This window comes from Rhamphochromis longiceps, linkage group LG8, assembly GCF_057381845.1.
Source record: "Rhamphochromis longiceps isolate RC_006_pf linkage group LG8, R_longiceps_female_GT1.1, whole genome shotgun sequence".
Lineage (NCBI taxonomy): Eukaryota > Metazoa > Chordata > Actinopteri > Cichliformes > Cichlidae > Rhamphochromis > Rhamphochromis longiceps.
Genome location: NC_140564.1, coordinates 19,726,550 through 19,740,032, shown reverse-complemented (window position 1 = coordinate 19,740,032; position 13,483 = coordinate 19,726,550). Strand labels below are relative to the sequence as shown.

The following is a 13,483-nucleotide window of genomic DNA, read 5'->3' as shown; positions in this document are numbered from 1 at the left end:
ATATAAAGACCAGGGATTATTTATTTGTTTGTTTGGTTTTGTGCTCACAAATTTATATTTTACAAAAAAACCCTAAAATAGACATTTAATATTTAATATTTATATTTGCAATATATGTATTGTTCAAAATCCTCATCATTTTATCTCTTTAAGATAGCAAATGCTCTATCTCAATTTTGGAAATTTCATTTGCTATAGTGATTGAAATGCACATTTTTATTATAATTATTTGTTAAGACTGTGTATGGAAAGTAATACAATCATTAAATTTATCAATTTTTATTTTGAACATATGACACATTTTATACACGTTGAAAGTTTATTTCGTTTTTTCTGTATGTTTAATTTATGCATCAATAATAAATGATAATTTTCTATATTATTATAAATAGATATAGAATAAGAGATGTGCTTGGACCTTTTATTTAATGCATTGTTTAAAGATTGTGTTGGATGTATTTGAGACTGAAATTTCTTTCTTTTCTTGTTTAATAACTGTTCCTGGTAAAAGCTTGGTAGCACAATAAACCTGATATCATCACCACCACTGCGGTCACCGTGCTGGCTCACTTCCTCCTCTCGTAATTTCCAATCAACATCCTCCCGTCATTTCCCTGCTCTTGCTATTAGAGGAAAGTGCTCGTGTTTTCAGCTGATTTAGTGTCAGCACAGCAGTGGTGCAGACACGTTGGCCCCAAACCTTTTCTGCTCGAATGAAACGACAGCTGGTAGCAACCACAGGTTGGTTGGTGGGTGGGGGTTGGGAGCTTTTGGTCCTGGACTAAGACACAGATCTGTGTCTGCTCCACATGTCTGACAACACAAAATGTGTGAAAAGTTCATTTAAAATTCATTAGTTATGAATAAAATCATAAGCATAGCCTAAATGAATGATCCAGCATGTATATAATGATTCTAAAAATGCCGTTCTACATCATGAGAAAATTTTCTCTTACTCTGAATATATTTTTGATTATACAACTTGTGCAGAATAAATCTATGTGACTTTATAACTTTTACTGAAGTAAAAAGTCTAAATCCATAAAATTGTATGGCTGAGGAATAAAAATCTTGGACATGCCACTGACTGGGATTATATATATTTATGACACAATAGAGCTTTATAATATTGGAAATAATGTACTTGAAGGCTATGGCAGACTATGTTTCACTGTAAACAATAAGCACATTTCTTATGTCTTAAATGAGTCGGATGTTCTTTTCATGCTGTCCACTCCCCTCAGTGTCCCAAAATCACCTTTTCAGCAGAGACTTTATTCTAGTATCCTCCATAATCGCTTTATTATCATATCAGATATTTCAACCACAGCTTGTCTTTTGTCTTCTCTCCCTCCCCTCACCCCCAATTGCTCGTGGCAGATAGCTTCCTCTCCCTCAGCATTTTTGTGCTGGAAGTTTCTTCCTGTTAAAAGGGAGCTTTTCCTTCCCTCTGTTGCCAAGTGCTTGGTGAAACGGAGTTATCTCATTGTAGGGGGTCTTAACCCTACAATGTAAAGCATCTTGAGGCAACATTTGTGATTTGGCATTATGTAAATGAACTAGACCATGTTTCAATTATTTATTTCTTGAATTCAATTAAATATTTCTTGTTTTTCTCTGTGTTTGGTCATTTTTTTCTTTATGCAGCTATTCCTTAGCTTCCAGTTATGTTTCACTGCCACTGCCAGATAATTAAAATCCATAAGTCACTTCCATTACTGCTGTACAGTTTATTTAAAATACTCCCCAAAACATTTCTTAAAATACAAGTGTTAAATTTACACATCATAAACACAGAACATGATTCTCTTTTAATGGGCATCTAAAATATGTACAGGTATGGTTTTCTGTCTGTTTCTCTGCGAATGCCGGTGGATTGTGGCTTAGAGGTTTGTCACTCCTGCTCCAGGTCTCCAAATGGCTCAGGTGCCTCTGTCTGTGAGTCAAAGATTGAGGGGAGTGTGTGAAATTCTGGACAGTGTTGTGAGGGCGTTCAGGGCAGAGGTTACACGAAAGAAGGAGTTGGAGTTTTGACTGCATGGGGCGAGAGGTTCACGCATCAGCCTTCAGGGTCCTGTCAGACTGATAAATAGGTCTGCAAACCTGGACAGCGACAAACATGAAAATAAGTCCAGACATGCTGTCTAGGTGCCTTTAAATCTAATCTCATTGTGACATTTGGATTGTAAAAAGCGTTCACACCCTCATTAATGTGTGGCTGATATGTGGAGGTGTACATTTAGGCAGGGAAGGGCTGTAGGAAGTGCAGTTTGAACAAGGAGGTCAGTGTGAAAAATGCAACACAGGAAAGACGAGAAGAGGGAGAAAAAATTCTCCCTATTTATACATCCAGGTCTGTCCTTTGACTTCTCTGAATTCTTTAGTTTAGGATTTCTCCGTTCACATCAGCTTGAAAAATCCACAACACATCCACACACAAAAACATCTGTCTTTATGACATGAGAATTTAGATTTAGAGTTCTTAAATTGTGGTCCAGTCACTAATGGTAGCCTATGAAAGGATGCTCGACTGTACCGTGACAGCTTATGTCATACTATGATGTTGCAACCCTGAAATCGAGACCAGTATTGTATTATTATCATTATTTTTATCACACAACCATGACACTTACCACTATAAATATAACAAGCAAACTCTGATTATTCATATTACAAGCAAGAATTGGATTGGATGCATGCATTTCTTTCTACTGTATGTGGCTCTGAGCCATTAAAAACTTCCCAGCTTTAGTCCCCAGATTTGCTTTTCTATAGTAACTAAAGTCTTTCAGCACCCTTTCACCAAATTAAGATGCCTTTGGATTCCCCTATTTCTCAAAATCCTCATCTAAACACACATAACAAAACATAAAGCAGTGCTCCTAATTGAGAAAACATGTAGCTTGCCGTGATATTTCAAAGTAGCAGCAATCACAAGATGGTCTCCAGCTCTTTGGGAGATAAGGAGCTGATTAGATCTTCTTCTCTGTGGCTTTTGCGGTCATCATCTCCTTTGTTGGCTTTGGCTTCTCTGGTAAAACCTCCTGACTCAGCACCTTCTGGTTTCCACACACCCAGCTCCTGCTGGGGGCCTGAGGCCTCGCTGTCAGTCGAAGTGTAAATACGTAGGTTGGTATGATGGTGGGGGGGAGTTGTGGAAACTTGACGTGGCAGTGGGGGTCTGACCCCAGAACCAGAGGCTCCACCTGAGCCAACCACCCCTCCAGCAAAGGACAGAGCTCTGGGATTGGCAGCAGACAGGCACACGCTGTGGGTGGTGGTATGTGACATCATGCCGCCGTAGTAACAGCTGCCTCCGCCGCTGCTGGTGATCCTCGCTTTCTGCTTGAGGTCTAGCACCAGGCTACGTCTTAACCAAGCCTTCTTTACCTCGGTTTGCACCTGGGAACAAGATTTATTTAATTTTAGTTCCTTTATTTTGTTTACCAGATAAAAAAATATATATAAATATGAGTCAATTCTGTATTGTAGCTTTATTACCTCACCATTGCAGAAACAGTAGATAAACGCCACAAAAAACCCCTGCAAAGATATGAGATTTTATTCAAAAGAATCAGCTTTCATTATCATTGCAGTTGAGCTTACAGCATATAATTGCATGCAGTGCTTGTTTTTATAAATGTGTCCTGACCTGGGAAGAGTTGAAGAACATCTCGTAATGCATCTGCACCTGCCACAGCAGCCCAGTGACCTCAGTGTAGGGAAGAGCCATGAACACCATGTAGTGAACTCCAAACAAAGGCATGAGGACTAATGTGGACTTGAGTAGCTTCCTGCAGAACAAAGAGTTTATTTCATTGATGTTTCTTGTCAAACAGATGGGAGCTTAAAGTCCAGAGATTAAAAACATCCACTATTTTCCTTGGAGGGTTACCTGTACTGCTGTCGGGGGTCCAGTTTGCCCGTGTTGGTTTCCCACAGTTTAGAGGCCAGTACACGAATGATGTTAATGAACAAGAGAAAATTCACCTGCAGGGAAAGAAACCGAAATCCAGATTTAAAACAATATACTCAGAATATCAGTCTTTAATGCTCTTCTGATTTAAATCCCCTTTTCTTACAACAATCGCAGCCAGAATAGGGACTTGATAGATCCATTTCAAGTTTCCGGCACTGAGATCCCAGCATCTGGAAAGAGCAATGAATCTATTACAGGGAGCATTTGTTGTAGGAGTGTAACATAAACATAAGATAAATGGATCACATGACTCACTGAGTGTCTGCCAGTGAAGCTCGTGCGCTGACCCAAATGGACACAAACACAGCTGGAACACCTATGACGAGCACATGGGACTATTAGAAAAACTGGCATTAGTCCAAAGTGTCACCTGCCCCAGTGTCACTTACCCCAGCCAGTGATGGTGAGGGCCCACAGGTAGTTCTTGTCAGACAGGAAGGCCATGAAGATGAGACTATGGAGGTACAACCCCTCCACCAGGATCCAGTAATGATTTGTTGCCAGGAAGTACAGGAAGAGAGTAACAGCTGCTTTACAGCCAGCCTAATGGCAAAAACAGAAAATATCAGCAAAACTTGTGATAATACATTCACTGATCACTTTGTTAGGTATACCTGTTCACCTGCTTGTTAATGCGAAAATCTAATCAGACAATCTCACGAGAGAACTCAGTGCACGATGTAGACATGGTCAAGGCGACCTGCTGAAGTTCAAATTGAGCAGCTGAATGTGGCATGGTTGTTGGTCCCAGACAGGCTGGTTTGAGTTTTTCAGAAACTGCTGATCTACTGGGAATTTCCCACACTACCATCTCTGAGTTTCTACTGAGGGTCAGTTCTCTGGGAACTAAAGTATGCAGAAGAGCATCTCTTAAGGCACGTGTTGAACCTTGGGCTATGGCACCAGAAAAGATCACCGCACTTCTGTCAGCTAAGAACATGAAACTGAGGCTGAAACGTTGTGTGGTCTGATTAGTCTCGGTTTCTGCTGCTACAAAAGTAGGGCAGGTGGTGGTAGGGTCAGAATTTGGCACAAATCACCAGATCTCAGTCCATTACAGCAGGTGTGGGCGGTGGATTCCTGTTGTGGATGAAGAAATGAGAAATGTGCTGTAACTGTCATGTAATGAGTGTGTGGCGAACAGGGAGTGGACCCAGATGCAGGACTGATCAGATGGATTTAAACTCAAAATGTCAACTTTATTAAGGTGGAGGAAACAAAAGATAAACAATGACTAGGCAGAGTAGAAACTGATAAAAGTGACTGATTGAGATCACACATAAAGTGAAGGAGAACGTGATGAAGAACAGAGGAAGATGCAGACAAATAATACACACGAGTGTGATTAAGGGATGTGGAGACGCATGGGAACAGAATCATAACTAACAAGACAAGGACGTCATAACTCAACATAACACATATGAGACAGAGGACTATCAAAATAAAACAGGAAGTAACACGCACACACACACACACGCGCACACACACACACACACACACACACACACACACACACACACACACACACACACACACACACTGAGACTCAGACTAAGGCATGTGAACTTGACACTGGGACTCGGGATAAACTCAAAAGGAGACATGACAGGCTGGGGAGACAAATGGAGAGCACACAGAGACAGGATTACAAAGTTATTAAATAGACAAGACAAAAACTGTAGACAGCCATGAAGACAAAACACAGAGAGACCAGACGAACACGGTGACATAACCGGAAAGAAAGAGTAAGAGTAAGAAAACAGAGATGAGAGATGAGACTAGGACAGACTGGACAGGAAAGAGGCATTCACATGATAAAAACAAGAAACTGGAAGTATAAATACTAAAAACTCAGAGGCACTAGGAAAACTGAACTCAAAAGTAACTAATGCAGAAAACTAATGAAAATCTCTTCATTCCAAAAGAAAGAATCCCAAGACCAAAACAAACTCAAAACACTCTGTCAGAGACCCAGCATCCTTAGGCAAGATACTAAGCCCACGGTGCTCTCTGATGCATCCATCGGAGTATGAATGTTAGATAAGTGTAGAAAAAAAGTTCTTATATGAGCGAGGTGTTTTGAGTGCTTATGTGCAAATATGGTTTGTTTAGCTTTGCAAACAGGCCATGCCATTGTGAACTACCGCTACTGTGCTGACTGCCATACAGCCGATAGTCTTGATCACAATGAAGTATTTAAAAAATGAACAAAACTGAATAACTGGTGATAAGAAATAATGCGACGTTACAATTTACCATATGGGGCTTCTGTCCTGTAAAGTTGGGCTCAGCTTCACTGCCATCAGATATGGAGTAAAGCACAGCGTCCTTCACAAAGATGCTGACCGCTCGACAGATGAAGGAGGTGAAGAGGTGAACGTGGATGTAATTGCGTGTGCAGTGGAGACGCCTGAAAGAGAGGAAGACGTCTTTGGATGCAACAGACTGAAGTCCGGAGATGCTGTTCGGTTACAGGTTTATGGATCAAAGCTCGTAAGCTGTTTTCTTCTTACTTGAAGTAGCAGAGAATGAAGACTGCCACCAGCAGGGATGCGAGAGAAATGGAGTAGCCGATGGTGTACATGAGATGGAGTCGCTCAAACACCTTCTGAAACACAGCAAAACATCTTTTCATATCTGGAAACAGAAGTGACTGAACAGATTTGAACACATTGGTAATTTTGTATCTTCAGCACAATTAGCACACTGGAGGGAAAAGGTCTTTTGAAGACAGGCCTAGAGTATTTTGTAAGAATATGGCCGGTTTACACATATTCTGTCATGTAAAGATGCAAATGCACACTTACACATTACCACAAGAATCTTTAGTGAACCATCAAAGCTATAAACATAGAGATTTGACACAAAGACTAGCATAGGGGGAGTGTGGCTATCCCTTATAGAGAAAATTTCGAATCTAAAAATACTAGCAAAAACTTGATGTAAAAAAGAAACGATGTATTGTAACATAAAACCTTGTAAAAGATCATTTGTAACCTGGGCGTAATAAAGTTGCAATACTGAAAGAGCTAAAAAAACAAAACAAAACAAAAAAAGAATATGGCCGTTGTTGTACTGTCTTCTAAAGAAGTTCTGTCTCTTTTCTGCTGTTAGATAAACGTGCACAAACAGATTAATTCAACCCAGCACTGGATCAAATGCACACACCTCCTCGTGACTTCTGTGATTGAAGGTCAGGTATCTGGTGCATTCGCTGTAGTTTGCCCAAGTGCGGTTGATGCTTGCCACCTGCTCCCAGTTGCCTGACACATCACACTGACGGTAGGCTCGCCCTGTCCATGGGAGGGCAGGACATAATGATTAATTTTTTGAATAAGGAAATCTTTGATTTTATACTTTTCAGTTGCATTTTTCTCAAAACTACTGCTTCCTGGTTATTGAGGTTGAAGGATGCTTTTTATACTGTGTAGATGATCAGATGCTAGTATCTCTGGAGCTCTGCTACCTCTGTGGTTGAAGTCATAGATGTACTCCGGGCACTGAACTGAGACCAGCTGACCTGCTGTGCTCTGTGGCCAGCAGATGATCCCATCCCACTCTGGGGTGCAGTCGCCATCTTCAACAATGGTGTGAAAAAAGTGTTAGCAAGCTGATAGATCTGTGTATAGTTCACACATTGTGCCACCTAACGCTGTACTTTTATTCGTAGACTGCTCTTGAGTAGCTTTGCATGATTCAAAACTTAAAATAATCCTCAGTGATCTAAACTTCAGTTCATATTTTATCTGAAACAGGCCCCTCCTTGACTCACAAGGATAACTTATACATGAGCTGCCCTCATTATCTAAAACCTCTCCATGTTTAATATCAGAGGTGAAAATCGCAGAACAACCCACAACATCAGTGTATTGCAATTTGTATCTTTTTGCAATATACTGCAATATATTATATTCCAATTCATCACCTTTTTTTTAAACTGTTAATTATTTCCTCAAAGTTAGTCACCTCAAGGTGCTTTATATTGTAAGGTAAAGCCAGAGAAAACCCCAACAATCACATGACTTCTACAAGCAAGCACTTGGCGACAGTGGGAAGGAAAGCTCCCTTTTATGTGAAACAATTCAATACAGCTCTGCAGTATTGCCACACAACAGATTACAATACTATGCTGTGTCGATTTTTCACCCCACCCCTATTTAATACCACTGTAAGGGTATATATGTGATACACAGTTAAGGGGAGTATAACTGGTGCATTTGAAATAAACATAAACAGAAAAAATACATATAAACACAAAAGTATACCCATATACCTATTAATCTTTTTTACATGACCATAATGTTACATCATTAAGTTACCGAAATACTAAATAGGATTTTAATGCTGCTACCAGACAAAGTTTAGCTAATTTAAACTTCTTTAAATCACATTTGGCTGCTTTTACCTGTAATAATACATCATATAAGACCATTATTGTCTTTTTATGGCACTTTTAGCACTCCATATATAGATTTCCTTCAATATTGGAGGTAAAATTGTAAATGAGCTGATGCATAAACATACTTGCTTCCAATGCTTCCTCAAGATTGGTAAATCAATAAAAATGTAACACTTAAAGCTTGAGTCACATTTCCTGAGAAGATTTGTAATATTTAATAATACCGCATTGAATCAGCTTATCAAGCATCAGCTTCTCCATCGCATTTCCAAATTAAAAATGCCTCGCTGTGTAATAAAAGAGATATTGGAAAGCAGGATATTGGACTGGGTGTTGCATCTGATCCTAAATAAACAAGTGATGCAATAAACAGTTGATCTAATTGTGTGTTTGGACGTGCACTCACTGACCGCCTGTTAAAAAAGGCTCTTATTTGACAGGACCTTCTTTGAAATATTAAAAGTCAGACATACTTCCAGTGTTGACTGCTTTTTATTTCTAACTGGAGGCTCACAAAGTCATAGAAAGTATTCAAAACCGGAGGGAAAGCAGTTCCATAAAGAGGCACTCTGTATAGTGTTTAAAAAGAAGTCCCCAAACCTTTAATGAGGGGCATTTGTGCCTTGATGCTCCTTTCACATCTGGCATGAGCACCAATCAGAAGGTAGATCTGCTCATCCCGTGTGATGACATCATCAGAGTCAATCTGTAAGAAAAGGAACAAAAAAGCATCACATGAATTATGAAGACACGCCCACCAAGTTCTCAGTAATACTACGTATAGATACATTATTGCATATATGTCATTTCAATGGTAAACAATAGAAAACAAGATTAATACATAATGATCAGCATAAATCATGTCATTTATTTATACTGAAGGGCCATATAACCCATCTATGCATCGTTCTGAGATGATCCTCATGAAACTCTCTCTGAAGTGATTCATCAACCACAACCTCTCCCAAAGATCTGATGTGCTGCCTCCAGGTGTTGTGAAATAGTTGTGTGAGAGTGCGGTATGTGATGATGGCCCGCCAGGCCCTTTATTCACAGCAGCTGGGCTGCCGCTGGCCACACGGGGATCTCATCCTCGGGGGCCATGCTTGTGTGAACCGGTCAGCACAAGCAGCTGCTTGTGCTGACCGGGAACACAAAGCTTTGTGTTCCCGGGTGCATTTCACGACTGAGCATCAAAACTAGCAGAGCATGAGAACGGTTTGGCAGAGGGGAGCAGCGGAGCAGACAGAAGATTTGCAAAGGAAGAGAAACAAACAAAGCAAACTGCCACCTCTTCAAATTATCGAAAGTCCTTTTTTTCTCCTTTAAAATTCAGTTTTTTTAATTGATGCTTTAAGGGCCTTGTAGTGAATCAAATGGCCTGGAAGTCATATAGACGGACAGACTGTATTAATCCTGTAATTACAGCAGCACAGGGATCAGCAAGAAGTACAAACTAATAATATGAAACATTGAAAAACAAAATAAAGAAGAAAAGAAATCTAGTATAGAAATTAAAAAACAAAAAAACCATATAAGTAATTTCTACTGTCATTCAGTGGACTTTGGCTTGAATAAAAGAGGTGAGTACTGACTCTCACATGCTAAAGAAAACGATTTAGTTGATTTATAAATTACCATGTAGGTAAATGAATACAACGTTACAGTGAAATAAACTGCAGCTGGCTAAATGTTTGTTTCTAGTAACGCTGGACGCTGAGCAGCGATCATTCGCTGTAGAGGTTTGATTAATGTTTACTGTCAAGCAACCCTTTGAGTAAATATAGAAAATCGGAGGTTTATTTATTCAGATAAATAATCATTTAAACATTGTGCTTATGTAACAAGATTAATTACTTAAAGTTACCATTTTGGGCATAAATATTTTTTGAGTGTATAAAGATGCAAAACATATGTCTGCTTTATAATAAAGGTGAGAAATCCTGTTATCAACATTGCTAATAGATAATAATTGGTAAACAGAAGTAATACTAATACTAATGGTAAATAATTGAAATCTTTAACAACGTGTAACTCTGAGGATTTGGTACTTTGACTTGTTTTTCAAATTTTATTTCAGTGATTTTAGGAAATGATAGATCTGAAAAAAAAGAAAAATTGATTTATAAAACTTTATTAGATGTTACTTTTGCAATATAATGACTAAGCAGAACAATGTAAAGTGGAGGAAAAACGGTCTATCATATCATGTATGGACCAACTTTGAAACACAGACTATAAAGTTATGAATACCATTGTTGGTAATAGCTGTAGTTGTGCAAATGAATTTCAAAGGTTCAGCTACACAAGTCAATCAACCCTCAGACCTGTAAATGCAACAACATCCGGCTTCTTCTAGAAATATCTTTCCACAATTTCACTGCACTTTCATTTCTTGCCTTTTTGCTCCTGATCGAGCGCACAGGTGAGCCGGTAGCACTGACACGCTGTGAATCGCTCTATTTTCAAGATTATGTTTAATTTTTTGCATTGGAGAACTCAAGACTAGCTGCTTATGTGTCCTCATCAGTGCTTGGTTCTGAACCACATAACTGAAATTAAGAAAAAGCAACATTAAGAAGCTAAGGCACCAGGTGGCAACACAGACTATAGGGGGCTTTTAAAATGTGTTAATCTTATAAGCAACACATTTTTAAAACTGGGAATGGGAAGAAACTTGATAAATAAATAATTAAAATGTTTAAAATACATCTTATATGTTTAAATATTCATTTACTTTTTATGTCACAGGGAGCCACTGGAGATTGATAAAAGGGCCGCGTGTGGCTCTGGGAGCTGTAGGTTTGAGACCCCTGGTTTAGCATATCCAGGCATCCTGTGTAGTTCAAACCCTTCACTGTTGAGTGGATTGGATCTAACAGAGAAGTTATCTGGGCCTCTTAATACAGAAGGGGAGCTTTTTTGTTTTTCTCCCGACACAAACTGTTTAAACTGCCTTAGCCTCCCACCTCCATGATCCTGTTATCCTGTCCGAGATCAACACTCAGGATGGACACGGGGGAGATCCAGAGATGAAGAAGGGCACTTACGGTCACTGTTAGCATGCTTCAGTCAGCGAAAGGTTAAAAGGGTCAAAGCTGATTATGGTTTGTGAGGTAAAGCAGACCACAGGTGACTTCTGATAAAGGAGAGGGATGGTTCTTGTGCTGCTGTGATGTGAAGTTTTTTTTCTCTGCCTTGAGAAGAACTATATTAATATATCCACTTTTTATATGAAAAGAAGTATTTTTCTACTCAATTAAATTTCTTATGAGCTTTTTTATAATTTGTCTCAGTTGTCTCATGGTTTGATGCGAGATTCACTCAAAATAGAGGAATGGAGGTGGGTTAGAATACTTTTTATTTTCCTCAGCAGGACTGCTGGAAAACTTATTCCTTATCACCCCATCAGTTAACTAAGAAGACACTGTCATCTCAGTCTTGCTGCTGAATGTCTGGCATGTTTCCTGAAGCATTGAATAAATCTAATTCAAAGCATCAAAGCGGATCACAGATACATGAAATTTTCTAACTTTGGCCCAAACTGCAGCAGTGCGGATGTGTCATGTCTGACTCAGGGTCATAATAGAGTGTAAGATATGCTGCTGCTGTGTGAAAAGTTTAAATTTAGGACACAAGACGCAAGTGAGACTAAGAATTTATCTACTGCTCCAATCCGTTTAAGATCATTATTAGCCCTTTTAAGTAAAGTTTGCTTTGAAAAAGCTTACATTAGTAGAAATCATCAAGAAAATTCAATATCTGGGTTTAAATTGCACTTATTTGACCTCATTTATGTTAACAGTAAAGCAGCAGAGAAATAGCAGCAAACCAGGAGTAAAATATTTTCCCCTGACAAACCCCATCAGTGAATAACTGTTCAATAATTAAACAATTTAAATATTATGAATGTAGTCAACTTACCAGCGCTGAGGCTGTTATTACACCGTGGAAAAAGTAAAAAACAATAATTCCTTGTGCAGACAACATGATGTCTCTCCAGCTGAAACAGAACAGCACACCTTTCACTCTCAGATCATTTTATCCTCTTCAGGTTGTGCTGAAGGAACTTTGTCCTAAAGTTAATGTTCTTCTCTCGTGTCCCATCTGTGCTCCTTTATTAGTCAACAGGAACTGTGTTTTGGAGTCTCTTGAGGTCCAGAGTTTTCTGCATGAAGCTCAGTTGACATTACTAATGAGTTTTGAGGGGCTGTCTGTGGTTGGATGATCTCTCTTTGGGGAAGAGAGGAGCACTGAGGAGGAAACCTCCTCCTTCGCTGCTCTTAGGACTGTTGGGATGAGATGGGTTGGCCTTGATATGCTGTGGCTTCCATTCACTTAACTCTTTGCTCTCCTCTGCTGTCATTATCTCTCTGTGCTTGACATTTGGCTTGTTTGTCTGCCTTAACCTGGTCTTTTCTATTCCCACTAATAGGACTCTTAGTTTTTACTAGTAACATAATTTAATACTTGGTTTACAGCATGAGTATCCCGCACTGGGAGACTTTAGAAAGCAGTGATACAAACCAGACTCATAGAACTACTTACCACACCAGTTAAAGTAATATATATTACATAATATATATTCTGATATGCATGAATGACAAATGCACAAATTATATGACAAACATTGTTTTGACAGGCATTTTTGAAGAACTTATATTTGTATGCATGGTGATAGTCTGCTGTACTCAGTGGTCCTCAGCCACAATCAGAAAACCCAGAGACACTTTAGATTGCCATGGTTTTACTCTATCATATGTTTTCCTGGTTCCATACATTTAAAAAGTAATAAAGCAACAGATAAATAAATAAATAAATAAATAAATAAATAAATAAATAAATAAATAGGAAAGTGAAGATGAGTCTGCATTAGATAAACAATACCTCTGACTTATCAATAAAGGTGTCTCTGTCATCTTTTATTTTCTACTTTTTCTACTTTTTTTTTTTACTGGTTTGAAGTTGTTCTAGTGAGGTAGTACCATCTTGTTTTGGGGGTGCTACTGGTTTGTGACCTGCTGATGATGTCAGATGTTCACTTTGTGATGTCAGACTTTATCATATGTGCTGCACTTGAGTTGTTTATGTGATGAGAAGCTTGC

General features: G+C 39.0%; 1 protein-coding gene across 2 annotated transcripts; it reads right to left on the bottom strand.

The window, feature by feature from the left end:
- Positions 1-1,943: 1,943 nt before the first annotated feature.
- pth3r (parathyroid hormone 3 receptor) lies at positions 1,944-12,650 on the bottom strand. 2 transcript variants are annotated; one of them, XM_085416379.1, is made up of 13 exons: positions 12,303-12,650; positions 8,979-9,084; positions 7,446-7,556; positions 7,148-7,272; positions 6,493-6,587; positions 6,236-6,389; positions 4,369-4,522; positions 4,235-4,295; positions 4,083-4,149; positions 3,896-3,990; positions 3,653-3,794; positions 3,502-3,543; positions 1,944-3,402 (listed from the first exon to the last, which is right to left on the bottom strand). In XM_085416379.1, exons 1-13 carry the CDS (start codon positions 12,366-12,368, stop codon positions 2,932-2,934), a joined length of 1,689 nt encoding a protein of 562 aa, XP_085272505.1. In that variant the 5' UTR covers positions 12,369-12,650; the 3' UTR covers positions 1,944-2,931. The 2 variants fall into 2 exon arrangements, with proteins under 2 accessions (XP_085272505.1, XP_085272506.1); XM_085416380.1 differs by having other exon boundaries at positions 6,493-6,584.
- Between the last annotated feature and the right edge of the window lie 833 nt (positions 12,651-13,483).